The 15,761-nt window shown below is 60.0% G+C and overlaps 7 protein-coding genes across 7 annotated transcripts; 3 read left to right on the forward strand and 4 right to left on the reverse strand.

Annotated features, from left to right (window-relative positions):
• Window positions 1–26: 26 nt before the first annotated feature.
• Malapachy_0900 (tao3-transcriptional activator of och1) lies at window positions 27–7,118 on the reverse strand (the record flags this gene model as incomplete). The annotated part of the gene is made up of 1 exon (XM_018135412.1): window positions 27–7,118. The coding sequence occupies one exon, from the start codon at window positions 7,116–7,118 to the stop codon at window positions 27–29; it is 7,092 nt and encodes a 2,363-aa protein (XP_017992746.1).
• A 217-nt stretch (window positions 7,119–7,335) lies between these two features.
• Malapachy_0885 (ntf2-like protein) lies at window positions 7,336–9,174 on the forward strand (the record flags this gene model as incomplete). The annotated part of the gene is made up of 2 exons (XM_018135398.1): window positions 7,336–7,404; window positions 7,435–9,174. The coding sequence occupies 2 exons, from the start codon at window positions 7,336–7,338 to the stop codon at window positions 9,172–9,174; spliced, it is 1,809 nt and encodes a 602-aa protein (XP_017992253.1).
• Window positions 9,175–9,192: 18 nt separating this feature from the next.
• On the reverse strand, window positions 9,193–10,097 carry Malapachy_0907 (gpi-anchor biosynthesis protein (pig-f); the record flags this gene model as incomplete). The annotated part of the gene is made up of 2 exons (XM_018135419.1): window positions 9,193–9,541; window positions 9,571–10,097. The coding sequence occupies 2 exons, from the start codon at window positions 10,095–10,097 to the stop codon at window positions 9,193–9,195; spliced, it is 876 nt and encodes a 291-aa protein (XP_017992745.1).
• A 181-nt stretch (window positions 10,098–10,278) lies between these two features.
• Malapachy_0881 (hypothetical protein) lies at window positions 10,279–13,188 on the forward strand (the record flags this gene model as incomplete). The annotated part of the gene is made up of 2 exons (XM_018135394.1): window positions 10,279–13,071; window positions 13,105–13,188. 2 exons carry the CDS (start codon window positions 10,279–10,281, stop codon window positions 13,186–13,188), a joined length of 2,877 nt encoding a protein of 958 aa, XP_017992256.1.
• Window positions 13,189–13,236: 48 nt separating this feature from the next.
• Window positions 13,237–14,103, reverse strand: Malapachy_0908 (mitochondrial distribution and morphology protein; the record flags this gene model as incomplete). The annotated part of the gene is made up of 1 exon (XM_018135420.1): window positions 13,237–14,103. One exon carries the CDS (start codon window positions 14,101–14,103, stop codon window positions 13,237–13,239), a length of 867 nt encoding a protein of 288 aa, XP_017992750.1.
• Window positions 14,104–14,190: 87 nt separating this feature from the next.
• Window positions 14,191–14,861, reverse strand: Malapachy_0910 (hypothetical protein; the record flags this gene model as incomplete). The annotated part of the gene is made up of 3 exons (XM_018135422.1): window positions 14,191–14,286; window positions 14,315–14,744; window positions 14,773–14,861. 3 exons carry the CDS (start codon window positions 14,859–14,861, stop codon window positions 14,191–14,193), a joined length of 615 nt encoding a protein of 204 aa, XP_017992138.1.
• Window positions 14,862–14,947: 86 nt separating this feature from the next.
• Window positions 14,948–15,471, forward strand: Malapachy_0862 (60s ribosomal protein l29; the record flags this gene model as incomplete). The annotated part of the gene is made up of 3 exons (XM_018135375.1): window positions 14,948–15,027; window positions 15,071–15,170; window positions 15,382–15,471. 3 exons carry the CDS (start codon window positions 14,948–14,950, stop codon window positions 15,469–15,471), a joined length of 270 nt encoding a protein of 89 aa, XP_017992159.1.
• Between the last annotated feature and the right edge of the window lie 290 nt (window positions 15,472–15,761).

Here is a 15,761-nt window from a genome sequence, read left to right on the forward strand (position 1 = left end):
ATACGTAGTGCTTGTTGTCGTAGTAGCTATGGAGGATGATGAGACGGAGGCGAGGTGGTATGATCATCCAAGCTGCTCTCGCTCGTTTGCGTGTGCAAAGGACGAGACACAGGTACGACCACAGGCGAGGCGGTAGTGGCCGGCAAGGCAGGCACAGGCGGTAAGGGCGACGTGGTACTGCCGCCACTGCCACCAGGCGTAGCAGGAACCGACGTCACAGCAGTGACATCTAGCACAAACGGATCGCTGCCGCGCGTAGCTGGCGCAGGCACACCCTCGTACATTTTGCCGAAAAAGCGGGAGGCGTCACCTGCTGTCGTATTGTACGACATGTCGCTCATCGTCGTCGTATCAGGCTCAGACCATGGCATTATGGATTCACGCCGCTGGTACGTTGACCGTGCCAAGATCTTCGCCACATGATCGTGCGATGGTTTGGGCGAGGGTGTGTCCCTGGAACTGTCCTGCGCGAAAAACAGGGCCAAGTCGTCCAGCTGACTCGCCAAGCATCCCAGTTCGGCCGTGGACGGCGGCGGCACAGAAGCGTGGGCGTCAGACACAAACGACACCGTCGAAGTGAGCTGGGCAGGCGGCGTCCACGCCTGCGATACAGCTTTCATATTCGCCGCTGTGCGCCCAGCATGCAGCGACACTTCTGTGCCTGCCCACGTCGACGGAGCATTGGAGACCAAGTCCGCGTCGCTCAGCATGGGCTGATGAAGGACACTCAGAGCCAGCGAGGCAATCGGCGACTTAGCCCATCTGTACAGCGCATCAAGAGGTACAGGCGACGTAAAGGCATGAATCTGCAGCGCGGGCAGCGCTTGCCAAAGCAGAGGCAAGACGGCTAGAGTATGCTTAGCCACCCACTCTCGCTGGTTGTGCAGGAGAAGAAGGAGCATCGTCGAAAGGTACGTTGCTTGAGGCGCTGAGGCACCCTGCATAAGACAAGAGGCAGCTTGGCGCGCTAGATCATCAGCACGTCGGAATCGGGACCGCGCTAATGACGTCGCAATTCGCTCCAAGTCAGGTCGATGTGCTTGTTGCGCCCAGTACGCAAGAGCATCGCCTAGCCGTGTGATCCACGCCGCATCAACATGCGGCGACGAGGCAGATTCACACGTTTCCATACACCATGGCAATGCCACTGTAAGCAAGACCAATGCACGGTCTTCTGCTGTGGATTCCACGTGCGCGGACAAAGGCATCTCGGCCCATCGCAAGAGCAATGGCAACGTAGCCTCGTCCATGCGCGCCGACCGAAGACCACGCAACAACGAAAGCTGCAAACTGGGCGTATCGGTCGCCCATGTGGCCGGCTGTGAGGTGGCTAGCTGTACGTCCGTATCAAGCGTCGATACACGTTCGAGCCACACAGACCAGAACGATAGCGAGGCTACAAACACGGGCTCTTGCGGCGTATCAGTACATGCCAGCGCCGACCAATACAGCGCGACAAGGGTATCAGCATCCGCCTCGGCTGCCATTGCCTGCATCGTCGCAAGGGCTTCTAGCGTGTACGCCATGCTATCTCGCGACGCCACAGTCTCTTGCAAACGCGCTAGTAGCATAGGGAGCATCGAGGGTGTGTAGGTAGGTCGCAACGCTCGTACAATCTGCAAGGATCGGCATGCTAAGCGCAACACCGAAGTGTGCGTGGCCACATGCGACGCATTGTCACGCCATGTTGACCGAAACGACGACGAGCGCGTTTGCGTTTCCGCAAGGGAGACCAAGACATCGATCCACTGCTGCCATACAGGAGGCACATGCACGTCGTTTTTCCGTGCCCATACATCGCGCGATCCACGAATCACAGCGTAGAAGGCATCCCATACGGCGCCATCAGCTCGCGCATGAGGGACGAGGACACTGAGAATCTGCTCCATCGCACGGACCACATGGGACTGGAGCAACGCAGGGGTATTGTCCATGTACAAACACAAAGCCTGGAGAAGTTGGACCAACGACGACGCGTGCTGGACCAGTGATGCAGTAACACACTCGCCCAGGAGCACGAGGGACACCAGCACGGGTGGAAGCGCAGGCAGTTCTGTGCCAGGCGGAGGCAAATGCGCGTCCATCGGTAGCATGAGCTCATGCTCCGGCGCCCATGGGACCAGGCCGTCGTCTGTCAAGTGCGAGAGAAGCAAGCGATGCACGGTAGGCACAGCAGGGGGCGGCAAGCATCCTAGAACCAGACGTGCCACGTCGAAGAACTCGACACTGCGATAGTGCAAAGCACGTCGATGCAAAAAGGCGATGACATGAGGTAGCGCAGAGACGGCGTGTCCGATCGGCTGCCATAAGGCATGGACCGCCTGCGGATGGACAGTCGCGTACATGAGTGACAGAAGAAGCAGGGTAGAAAGGGTAGGCAGCACCACCTCTGGATCGTCCAACGCCGGGATCCATGGCGGCAGGAGGCTGAGAATCGAGGCGTGAACGGAGGGCGGCGCATGCTCCATCTGACGAGCCCATTCCTCGAGCATTTTTGAGCATAGGGCGGGAGTCATGGCATCATCCCGCAATTCCACGGTGTGACTCAGATGAACTTGCGCGTCAAGGTACGTGGTCAGCTGCATCGATCGCACAGCAGGCGCGAACCGAGCTAACGATAGCTGATCATCGTCATGGTGCCGCTGCAATGTCACTTCAAGCATGCCCAACGCACCGGCACGGACTTCCACGTCGCTATGCGCCAGCATCGCGAGTGATAGGCATACGGCTTCGCGGAGGGGCAGCGAGACAGGCGCATTGTCGCGCGTATACATCGGTACCAGCACCATGAACGCGGTGCGCGATGCTTTGGCCTGCCCCAAGTCGCGATAACACTGTGACACAAGCGCCTGCAAAAGTGGCTCGTGCCGCGCATTGTGTTCCAGCAGCGCATGCAAAGCGCGTCGACCTGCGTCACGCGACGACGCGAGCGGCGCAATGAGCATCTCGCACAGCCACGCCAGAATCGTCGGCACGTGCACCGAAGGACTGGTATCCATCGGCGCAGCGCACAGGACGGCCATAGCCTGCTCAGCGCGTGTAGCAAGCCAGTGTAGCTCTTGCCGCAGCGAAACGAGGAGTTTGTCCTTGGGCATGTTGTTCGAAAGACTCGATCGTTCCATCGCAGCGGAGAGCTGGGCCGCCAGTCGCGAGGCGTCCTGCAGCGAGTGCCATTCATGGAGCAGCGACAGGAGGTGATGCCGCTTCGCAATGGGGAAGGCCTGCTCGGCCAAGGTCGTGTCCAAAGCAGGGTATACATGGGCCAGCAACACACAAAAACAGCGGCGTAGCTGGAAAAGCTCCATGGACGGCTGTGCATCCGCTTGTAGGAGCGGCAGAGTACGCTGCAAGTACGCGACCAACGCCTCGTGCACGTCTGGACAAGGCAGATAGTGCGACGTCTGTGCGAGAATCAGGCCAGTAGCTACGCGCTGCGATGTCATAGTATCGTCCAGCGCGTCCATCAGCGCATGGACCAACGCTGGGTAGGCATGCGCATGAATATGACTGAGGGCATCTGTCGCATCGTCTTGCCATTCGCGATCCGCACAAGCTAAGTACGGGATCAGCATTCCGATGGGCGGCGGAGGCGGATCAGTCGATGCGACGGTGCACAAGGCCGTAGTATACGAGCGCCATGCCGTACGAATCAGCGGCGTCACGTTGGGCGCAGGCGCACTGGAGCGCCGGACCTGGGCGATCGCCGCTACCGTCGGCTCTAAGCGATGAGCAGCGCCATGAAGCATATTGGAGAGGCGCGCGGCGGTGCCAGGTGCCTGCTGTACGACATCGGCAAGGAACAGGGGCAGTGCATGCATCCACAGCGAAGCATATTCAGCCGTGCACGCCAGGCGAGCTAGCGTACACGCCTCGCCTGAATCCTGCCACTTGGAGATGCGCGCACGTTCCGATAGAGACAAACATGAGTGGTCTGTGTGCAGGTACTGCGTACAGGGTGTATCAAGCCGCATAGCAGCGTATACGCACGGCTGCTGGAGACGCTCTGCCATGGTCTGTGCGTACCGCAGCAAGGAGAGGCCATGCTGCCGCAACGTTGCGCTGGGGATACATAATAGCATAAGCGCACCCGCCTCGATGGATTCCAAGGTAAGATGCTCGCCCTCTGGCGCCGGTTCCGGCTGCTCGCACCACAATGCCATCAGCTCAACCATCAAATCGGCGGCCTGCGCAATTGCGCCTAGCAGGAGATCGGCGTGAGGATGCAGTTCCCATACCAGGCCATCGTGCCGGAATGACCACTGCACAAACGCCGTGAGGATGGGGTAGGCGCCAGATTGCGCCTGTGCCCATCGCCGTACAGTCGCTGCGCTGGCCTGGCGTACGAGTGGATCGACGCTGTACAGGGCCCGAAACAGCAGGGCATGACAGGTAGCCATGCTCACTTGGGTGGACAAGCAGCGTGGCCACGTCTGAATGCATGTCCGAAGCAGGTCCAACGCCGGCTGGTGATCGCGTAGGTACGCTACCGTGAACGTGCCGTGCGTATGTGCATGCGTGCGCACTTGGTAATGTTCCAAGTCCAGCGAGGCACGTTCGCCATGGATGACAGGGGCCAAGGAGCCTCGCGCAACGGGTGTACGTTCGTCCATAAGTGTGACGTCCTTGAGAATGTAGTCGCATACCAACGTAATGCGCGCGATGAGTGTGTGAAAGTAGGCCTGCGTCTCGCCGACCTCAGCGTTAGGGTACGCAAAGTCGCTAGGCTCGGTGGCCAACGCATCGGGCGATAGCACCTCGCCGCCCGGCAACAGCGGCGCCTCGCCTTGGACGTAGCATGCGAGGGTCTGTGTAATCGCGCGAATGGCAATGCACATCCGTGTAGGCTGCAGCAAGTTTGGCTGGTGGACAGCGGCTTTGTCATCGAGCTGCTTGTGCCGTAGCATCTCCAACACAAGAGGACGTGTATACTCAAACTGACGGAAGAGCGCGTGAGAAAGCATATCTACGCATGCATCCACGCACGCGTCGCTCGGTTGAAGGGACGAGCGTGGGGAGGGAAGGCAGAGCGCGAAGAACGCGTCGAGGCGGCGCTTCGTGGGGTTGGTGCCTTCGTGGCAACGGAACAGGTACGCCCAAAGTAGCTGTGCAGCCACAGGCAGCATCGAAGCGCGTACCTCGGTATCTTTGCGCTCCTTGTGCCGTGTCATGCCCATTTCGACCAAGCTGTACCATTTTTCAAGAATGATCCCGGGCGGCGAAGCACATACAATCACCGCACAAAGGGGGTACGCAACAGCCCAGTACCGTGAGCGGTGCAGCATGCCCTGCGCTTTTGGCAGCATGGTGTGCATTGCCGAGACCCATACAGGATGAAGGAGCTCCGCGGACGCATACCGCGCAACGGGCTCAATGATGGTATGTAGGACGCGAGCAAACGCACGTTTGATACGGTAGCCATGCGCATGTGAGAAAAACTGCGCGAGGGTAGTAAGGAACGTAGCGCCTGCTTCGAACGCTTCCATGGGGTATACAGTAATGCGGAGGTACCGCATTCCGAGAATAGCGGCTTCCGTGAGCAGCTCATTGTCGCGCGAGACAGCCACGGCATTGGCCTGCCGCAAGATCGCGATAAACTGCTCGCCCAGCGCCGGGAGGCAGTGGCGGGACAAGGCGCCAAGCACACGGGCCACGATATCGAAACAGTGCTGCTGCAGTGTCGTGTGCAGACGCGCAAACGAGCCACGCTCACTTTCGCGCTCGACCGAGCAGAGATGCAAGCATTGAAACATGACACCGAGAAACTCGTCCCATTCGTGCAGATCCTCTTCATGCAATCCCATTTTGTCGTTGGTGCCTGGCGGAATGGTAGGCAGCAAGGCGGAGCATGCAAGGTACGTCGCAGTAAGCGCACATCGTCGACGCAGCATCTCGCCTGAGACGCCCGGCGTCGCTAGGATGTTGGGATCGCTTGTTCGACGACGTCCAAGCCGTGAAGAGGATGGCGCATCCAGCGCATCCGTACGCCATTCAAGCAACGCGTTTTGCAGCGTCGAGCGATCGTACTGCGCAACGGAGGCCATGGACTCTAGAAGATCGTCCCAGGCCACGCGGTGCGCAGCCGTAGGGAAGAGGGACGTAAGTACATCATGGTCCTGCTGGGCGCTTAGCACGGTATACAATGCATCGTCAGCGATGCTGGTAAAGCGGTAGAGAACATGTTGTGCTGCATAGGTATCCGGCCGCGTCGAGGCAAAGCTGATATCCCCCTGTAGCATCCAGGACTCCACATCGTCCGGCGCACGCAGCGCGACAGGGGACGAAAGGCCATCGGCGGTAGGCGCGACGCTCACACTGGATGGCGAGACAGGCGCTCCATCCAGGGAGTACTCGGACAAGTGCGAGCCCTTGTGCGCATGGCGCGAGCGGTGCGTACGTAGCGGACTAGAAGACGACGTATCATGGGGCGGCAGAGACGCCTGACTCGCCGATTTGTCATGGCGCCGCGCCGCGCGTGTCATGCCTGTCGCGTGCGCAAGGCCCGACGACATGGCCGTAATGTCACTGAGGGTAAGCGTCCGAGTGATTTTCTTGGAGGAGGCACCTGCTTCAAACTCGGCAAAGAAGGGCGACGTCGCTTCGAGGCCGTCGCGTGCGCTGGGCGTCGTGGGCTGAGGTGCATGGAATTGAGTGGACGACGGGAGAGACGGCTGGCCTTTGATGGCAGCACGCAGACTCGCAAACGACGACTTTTTCTTTACAGGGAACGAGAACGACGAGGAAAGAGCATGACCACTCACAGCGCGCGATGGCGAGGGGTGGTAGTCTGTGCCCGGCAAGGTCGCTGAAGAGAACGAGGATCCAAATCGCATCGACGAGCTCTTCGTCGTGATGGACGCACTTTCGTCCGCGTTCAACGAGCCGGACCGAATATGCCGTAGGCGACCAGCTCGACTCTTGGTACCAGAAGGCCCTGACCCCTCGTCCAACGGCGAGTGTGGCGCTGGCGGAAGCGTCGCTGTCGTCGACGCAGCCCACGGCTCCGTGGACGACGACCCGTTGGACATGCCATACAGGAGGCGTGGCGGCGCAATCTCTATATCAGGAAACAGTGAATCATCGTCCAAGTCAGGAATCACAAACTGTGCGTCGTCGTCCATCCCATGCAAGCTCGCAAGGCTTCGTTCGCTCGCTGCAACGAAGGCGTCGTCGCACACGCCGCGCAGCGCCCCTGTGGGGTGTGTCGTTGCGCACGGTCAACGCAACGATTAGTCAGCGTATGAGAGGCCGACAAAAAAAAGGTCAAGCCGCCGTTGCGGTGGTTCACCGTCGCTGGCGCCTCGAACGTGCCCTTGTTCTCCTGCGGCGCAACATACCATGCCGAAGCGAACGCAGCGGCAGCCACTAGCGGCCAGTGCGCTGCGTAGCGCAGGTTTGATGGACGATGTACGTACGCTGGCTTACTCACATGCCTAGACCGCTATGCGGATGGACGAAGATGGCACGGGTCCTAACGCAGGCTTATCGCGTGCACAGCGCCGTAAACTTGCACGCCAAGCGGCCGATCCCGTGGGTCGGCGGCAAGCGCAGCGTGTCGGTAAAGGGGCCGTGAATATCAATGCCGGCACACGCCCTGCTAATATGCGCAAGGGCAAGACGCTCGGCGCGCACTCGCTGACCAAGACGCCCGACGTGGCGCCGCAGACGAATGTCGTAGCGACGCTGCGTCGATTCCTAGAGTCACGTTGGAACGCGGAGGCGCACCTCCTTAACCTGGATCAGATGCAGCAGGATCCCATCCTCGCCGAGGCGAATATTCGGCCGCCTGGCGCACCTGGCGCGCATCGTGATCTCGGCACGGCGCTGTGGAAGCTCAGTGGCGAAATGTTCCCGTCGCTGACGACGCTGTCACTGGCAGGAAACACACTAAGCTCGCTGCAGCCATTAGCGACACTAGGGCAGTACGTCCCTAAACTCGCGAACCTCTCATTGGAACGCAATGAGCTACGATGGGTGCGTGATTTGGACCTGCTTGCTTCGAAAAAACAAGGCTTACCTGCCTTGCAAGAGTTGGTCCTGCTGGGCAACCCAATGCAGCAGCATGCTATGGAGAGCGGGAATGAAGACGGCTACCGACGCGACGTGCTCGCGAAGTTTTCCGACTTGCGCATCCTGGATATGAAGCCGGTTACGGACATTGAGCATGGGTTCTCGCAGCTCTTCAAAGGCCGCAACGCCAAAAAAGCTGGGCCTGAAGCGGCTAAGGTGCCGCTTCGTCGTTTCCCGCTGCAAATCAAGGCAGGGTTCATTGACGGCGATGCCTCTCAAGTCGTGCCAGAGTTCCTGTCAACGTTCTTTGCGACGTACGATCAGGACCGCTCGCAGTTGGCGCCGGTCTACAGTGCCAATGCACGTTTCTCGTACAGCATCAATTCCAGCCCACCACCGCGTGCTCGTGCTGAACGACTGGTGCATACGCTACCGAACCAGAAATCGCTGACGTTGGATAAGTACATGGAGCTGGGCTCCCGCAATATCTTGCGTACGCACAATACCAAGGCGCTGCTGCGTAGCTTGCACCATGGCAGTGACGCCATTGTTGCATTCCTCCAGCGCTTACCAAAAACGACGCATCCACTGCATGATGCGTCGAAGTTTGTCGTTGATGCGTGGCTTCTGCCGAACGTCGACGTGAAAGCACAGACGAGTGCCTCGGAGCGTCCGGACGCCTTGCTGTTCATCAATGTGCATGGCGAGTTTACCGAGGCACCGTCACAGGGTGTGCGCTCGTTTGATCGCGCATTTGTCGTAGCTCCGGCGGCACCTACGTCGGAAGCCGTGCAGCGTGGGTGGCCCTGCGTGATTGTGAGTGATATGCTGACACTCCGACATTACTCGTTGGCCTCTGCGTTTGCGCCTGACTCACTGCCGACGGGCCAAGAAGGACCTACGATGGCAGCACAGAGCGTGCCAGGCGCTGTACCGCCGGCAATCGCTCCCGCGACGACCACAGCAGCGGAGCCGATGCCCATGCCGGGTCTGACGCCCGAGCAGCATGCCCTCTCGCTCCAGCTCGCTGCACAGACCAAGCTTACGTACCCCTTTGCTGTGCAGTGCCTGAGCGAAAATGGGTGGGATATGTCTCGCGCCATGGCCGTATTTACGTCGCTGCAGGCGGTGGGAAGCATCCCTCGTGAAGCTTTTGTATCAACATAGAAAACTACGTACGACATGCTAGTCATGAACGCTCTTTCGCAAGTCGCGATACACCTGTGCGATACACAAGCCCAGAGCCAATGCATGGCCAATCACGACGCCGACTGCAGCGCCATACACGCACGGTACGGGCCATGCTTGCCATGCGCGGCCCCAGTCAAGAGCGAGAACGGCGGCACTTAGACCTGCGCCGAGCCACGCACACAGGCATGGCACGATGACCAGGATCTCACGCGGCAGCGCTGTGGACGGCGCCGCAAGCCATCGCGTCCATACCGGTGAAGGCGGCGCGCCAAAGATGTGCGCCATAGGCCACAAGCCCAGCAGCGCCAGGTAGCCCGCCAACGTGGCCGTGCCCAAGTAGCCACTATAGGTAAGCCAAGCGTAGATACGTACGTATGCAGCGGCGCGCCCACCAACACAAGCGCTACAGAGGCCAAGAGCCAGAGCAGCGGCAGGGAAAATGAGGAAAAGACGACACCCTCGATCTGCGTATGCACAGCCAGCGAGCGCTTCTTGAGCTCAGACGGCGGCTCACGACGTTCGTGCCCCTCCGCGCGATGACACCAGCTATGCATGCGCATGCAGTACCATGCTTGCGTGAGCGCTGTGCCTTGTACAGCCAGGACCATGTCCCATGCTAGACGCTCCGCCGATCGATCCGCCAGACGATCGCCAGGCCGCAGAATAAGCGAAATCTTGTGCAAGAGCCCGCCTAGGAACGAGGATGCGTCTACGTAGCGCGCCAAGTCAATGAGGGTCAGTGTGAGCAGAGCCGGCTGCAAGAACATCGTGAAAAACACTAGCTGGAGAATGTGCCAGATGGGCCAGCGGCCTGCATCGCGGGGCTGCAATACCTGCTCGGAGGGAGGCACTTTGGGTGCGGAGGCAGGCGCCGATCGTCCCTTCGCACGTCGCACCATCGCCAACGACGAACGTTTGGATTTCGTTCAAATTGGGCGAAATACGCGCGGGGCCTTCGTGCGAGAGGCCGCAGGAACGCGTTGCGCGGCACGTGGAATTATGCGCGCGCGGACCCTGGTCGTCGTCCTGTCCCCTTCTCATCAACGACGACACCACGCGTGCTACGCCTGGTCGGTCGGCATGTCGTCTCATCGTGCCGACGACTCTGCATCTTCCATCGATGTGGCGTCTTCGTACTTGGAATCGACTGATACAGCGGATGCGCCGTACCTGACACAGCTCGGATCACGTCCACACAAAAGTCAGAGTCGGGCGGACAGTCTCGCCTCGACGTCGACGCCTGCCAGTCCCACGCCAGCTGCTGCTGTCGCACCGGCGGCCTCGACGTCCATGGTAGACTCGCCGTCGTCGTCCGTGGATGGAAGTGTGTTTAGCGTGCGGAGTGGTAGTGGAAGTCGATTGCAACGTCAACCTGCCATCCATCGATCACGCACCTCGTCGAACGTCTCGGACTCTTCGCAGACCTCGCAGTCAAGCCGTCGCGTTCTATCGCAGCGACCACGCGATGCGTCCGGATCCAACAGCCCTGTGCCGCTCCTTGGCACACCGCCGCCGCCGGCCTGGCGTGCCTCGTCTCGAAGTGAGCTGACCAGTCCTTTGCAACGTCACTCCAGCTTACGGAGTACTCTTTCTGGCCACAGCGAGTCCCTTCGTCCCTCGAAGGCTGGCTCACTGGACCATGACAATGAGGAAGACGACGACGAAGGCAAAGACGAGCACTCCGATGAATCCGTGTACTCCAACGAGGGTGATAAAGAGGAGGCGACGCATTCCACAGACGCGGACCCGACGACGGTCTCGCGTGCTTCATCGGTGCGTAGCGCTGCGTCGATGCCCCTGCCATTGCGTGTACACTCTTCCCTCAGTGATACAGAGGAGCGCCGCGTCCCTGCTGTGCCTACGACGCCTGCACGATCGCAGCATCGACCGCGATCCAGCTCGTTGGCGTCGCCCAACGAGCGCCACACGGCCTCACCTGTACTGCCGCCTCGACGTGCGCTGGCCGCCGACGTATCAGACAGCTCGCAGTCAGTCAGGCGGACATCGCTCCCGCCGTCCGCCGGCACAACGTCTACTGCGCCGTCCGAAGCGGCGTCCACGCCTCGGGTCGAGCCTGCGGTTCTCTCGCCCCTGTCCATGCCGCCTTTGTTGCCGGAGGAATATAAACCGGCCCTGCCACCACGGCCTCGTTCGCAGGCGGAGACGCCGGCCTTGGCACCGCTGCCCCCCGATGCAACTGCACAGATGCTCTCGCCGCCGGATCTGCCCGTATCGGCGTCGCAGCAATCACTTTCGTCGGCGTACTCCAACGAGTCGATGGCCTCATCGAAGGAAGAGTCTACGTCAGAGGCCAAGGCGCCTGCTGCGCCTGCTGAAGGTGCAAGTACAACGACGTCGCCGACCATGACCTCCACGCCTCTGACGACGGCCACCTCGCACTTTGCCCGAATGCCTACAGAAGAGCCTATCCGATCCAGCGATACGAGTTTGGTGTCTTGGCCTGCATCGCGCCACGTATCTACCGATACCACACGAGCGTCGCAGCGAGTCGTCTCCGGAGCCTCAGAGGCGTCCAGTACTTTCACGACATCCATGCAAGAGCTCATGGATACCTTTGCATCTGCGATGGCCGATTTAGGCCTCGATGAATCTGCGCCGCCTGTGCCGGGTGTCGACGATATGGCGGTCGGTTACCGCGCTACTGCGTACCCACACGGCTCCCATGGCCTGCCGCGATCGACATCGACGTTGGCTTCGATGCTGCCGCCGCCGGAGCCTGTAAAGGCCCCGATCTCCTCGCCGTTGCCCGCCGCAGCGCCGGCCTTGCAGCAAGCTGTTGCGCCTGGCAGCACACGCACCACGTCGATGGCGTCCACTATGACGTCGTCCACGTCGTCTGCGACCTCGCCGGCCCTGTCCAACAAGGCGCTACCTCAAAGTCCTACCGACAAGCGCTTCCATGTCTACGGTATGCATGTTTGGTGGCCAGGCTCGTTTGACGTGACGTCCAACCTGAACTACGACTCCGTCTCGCCTGTGCAGCGCGCTGCGCTCTTTACCAATGCCGCGAACGATTTGCTGCAACGACCGACGAATCTCAGCGACTGGATCGAGCAGATTCGCGCGTTGCAGCCATCAGCGCCTGATGCGCTCACACGCTCTGTCATGCAAACGCAAATGCAGGAACTCGAGGCGTCTATGACACCTCACCTTGGCGCGCCGTCTGAGCCGTCTGATCTGCCACTGCCGTCGAATATTCCTTTCCCCTTGCTGGCCAAGGCGCAAAGTGTGGCCCATGGCGATCCCGGTATCTCACTGGTCAACTCACCTGCGTCGCATGACAGTACATCGCCGCCGCCTTCCGCCTTGCCGGCGGCGGCGGCGGTGGCAGCGGCAACGCCAGCAACGACTACGACGCCTTCGATGCTGGCCTCCCCTGCCCCGCGCCCTCTTAGCACCACAGCGGCCCCTGCACTACCGACGCCCACACCTGCGCAGGCCATGGCCATGGCCTCGGCGCCGTCACGATACGCAGCCGCCACGTCGACGCCAGCGCCTCCGACGCCGGCGTCGACACAGACGAAAGAGCCCAGCACGTCGATGCCCGCCTCGTTCTTTACCAATCCGCTGGGCCGCCGAAAAGCTACCCACGCCGCTACATACTCATCGTACACGCCCCTACGTGCCTTCCCCTCGCCGCGGGTACCGGGCGCCAGCAGTGAATGGGACGCCATGCCGGTGGGCCTTGGTCTGTACCGCGCGCCCAGCCAGGCCATGTCGGACGTCTCGTCGCTGCCGGATACGGCTATGAATGCGGCTGTCACGCGTTTGCGCGATGCATTGCCGGAGATCGACGAGGCGACCGCCCGTTTGTACGTCCAGCGCCATCATGGCGACGATGTTCGTGCCTTGGTACGTGTCTCTTCTGCGTCTACTTACACACAGTCTGACTACTTGGCCGATCACGCACGTGAAGAGCCACATGCGCCTCGTCGTGGCCTCTTTGCGCACACGCCACGCACACGCTAAGGCCAAGAGTCTTGCTTTACGGGGTATCTAGTCATGGCATTTCGTTCGTTACCAATACACTGTGTAAAAGTGTGGATAGACCAACTCGTCTTCCAGTAGCTGGCGGACTGTATCGCCCAAAAACCGCTCGACTTTGCCGACGTTCTCAAGCACATGCTTGCTGGGTTCGCCGACCTGACTTTCCAGCGCAAAGTACGGCAGGATCCGCTGGCCCTGGTGCCGTGAGCGAATGCGCGCATCATGCACGGCGCGCAGCCCATCGGCGGCACAGGGCGCGTCGGATTCCTCCGAGAGGCTGATATGCACACACTGCTGCTCGCCATCAATAACGACAATGACTTGCGCTAGCAGTTCGAGGCCTGTGATCATGAGGCTCACAGGGAGTGACATGACCGTATCGTCGCTATGTCGGATTCGTAGCGACGTCGTGAGAGCTAGACGGAACGACGAGGTCGGCCATTGTACACTGATATGCATTTGCCAACTTGGCACACTGCTTTCTGTCTCGGGCTCGTCACCAAGGGCATGCGACTCCATGGTCCCGACTGAATCGGTATCGCTCCACAGATGACTCGTTTCGTCCCATCCCGGCTCCGAATTGCCAGCGACCGACGTCGGCATCTCGTCGTCGTACTGTCGAAACGTGCGAAGCCGCATCGGTACGCGTGCGGAAAAAGACGCTTCTTCACTCGCCGTCGTATCCGCTCGCATGGACGCCGCACGGAATGCGCGCCATGGCTCGCCAATATGCACAATTTGCACGTCGGGCACATCCGTCCCGAACTCCATTTGCTCAACATGCACAGGCCCCAGGAACGAAGGCAAAGTCATCTTCGCTAGCAGTGTATTCAGACGCCCACACAGCCCTTCCGCAAAGGGCTGCGATAACGTCGTCCAGTCTAGATCGACGGACATGGTCGTGGACGTCACAGCCTCTCGCGATGCGCTGCTCCGCTCTCGCGCGTCCCCACGATGTGGAGGCGGTCGTCCTACACTACACATCTATGATACAGGCCGTGTATCCTGCAAGAGGGTATCTAGCGTTGCACGCAAGGCTTTCTCGTCTTCAGGCGCTTGCATGGATATGGCATGAAGTAGCTAGATGTAAGTGTCCACCTGCACGCACCTCGTCCAACAACGTAAACGAACGGCTGACTTGGTCCTGCGCCGCTTGGGTCTCTGCTTCCATGGACGCAATGCGTGCTTCAGAGGCGGCATTCGCAGCCTGGAGCTCGGCGAGCTCCGCTTCCAGCGCTGCGATACGCGGCGCTTGCTCTGCGGATACGCGTGCGCGAATGGCTGTCGCAATATCTATCGTAGGGCGCCATACATCTTTCAGCTCCGCCGACGTGGGTGCATGTGCATGCCGCTGCCGTTCGTCAGCTTCTTGTGTGAGCGCCTCCAATTCAGCAAGACGCGGTCCTAGTTCGTATTTTACAATCAGTCCTTCCAGGTCGTCTTGGATCGCCGTTTTGAGGTCTTGGATGAATTGCAGGCGAGCCTTTTCCGCCGCCACGGCCTCCAAATGCGGCAGGGCATGGGCGAAATTTTTCGCTCTGAGGTAAGCCACTGTACCACACGTACGTTGCCTTGTGATCTATCAGCCCAAGAAACTTGTCCAGCGCCGCACGCATGCGGTCCAGCCGCTCTTGGTTCCCAGGCGTGGACGCCATACCAACACACCCACGCGATGCACCGACAACGCGCTGCCTTAGGGACGCGCCGCTTGCACGCGAGGCCACGCGGGGTATATCACGTGATGAACTTGCTGCGGCAAATTCCCAGGCTTTTCCTTCGGCGGCGGACGCTTCGTGGTTTCCACACCCAACCAGTCACTATGTACGTCGTGAGGACGATGGATGAATAGGCGCTAACCATGCAGGGCGAAGTCGAAGAACCACACCAACCACAACCAGTCGCGTAAGGCTCACCGCAACGGTATCAAGAAGCCCAAGACCAACCGTTACCCTAGCTTGCGTGGTGTACGTATACTCACTGGCCGTGGCATGCCGACGGTCTAGCAAGACCATGACGAGCGACGGCCTGCCTGCCTACTTGTACGAGCGGTGCTTTCCTGATCCATGCGCGGGAAGTATGCTGTTTGTTCCGCGTTGGATGCATGCTCTACGATCGTGCTAGCGGGCCTTGCCTATGTCTGGTCTTGTGTGAAAGAACGAATACTAACCTCGTCAGGTCGACCCCAAGTTCCTGCGCAACCAGCGCTATGCCAAGCACGGTACGGAGAAGGCTGTTCGTGAGGCCCGTGCTGCCGCCTCGGCCTAATCGTCTTTCTCTCCATGAACTTGCTTCGTTGGTAGCCCCTATACATGTGCGCTAAGTACATCATCTGAATGATTCCGTACTTGGCTTTGCACACCATGAAAATGTACTACGGTTTTGCCCGTTTGGATAACTACTGTGTCCATAGTGTGTGATGGGCGGCTTGCTCAGCTTTTTTTCGCCTGGCTGGCCTCGCGAAGGGTCCTTCCTGGCGGCTGTGTGTGGAGGCGCCGGGCGATAAGTCGTGCCTGTGTCGTACGGTGTGCGTTTTGTCTTGTGCAAGCCGAGCGAGC

Source organism: Malassezia pachydermatis, assembly GCF_001278385.1.
Source record: "Malassezia pachydermatis strain CBS 1879 chromosome Unknown scaffold3, whole genome shotgun sequence".
Taxonomy (NCBI): domain Eukaryota; kingdom Fungi; phylum Basidiomycota; class Malasseziomycetes; order Malasseziales; family Malasseziaceae; genus Malassezia; species Malassezia pachydermatis.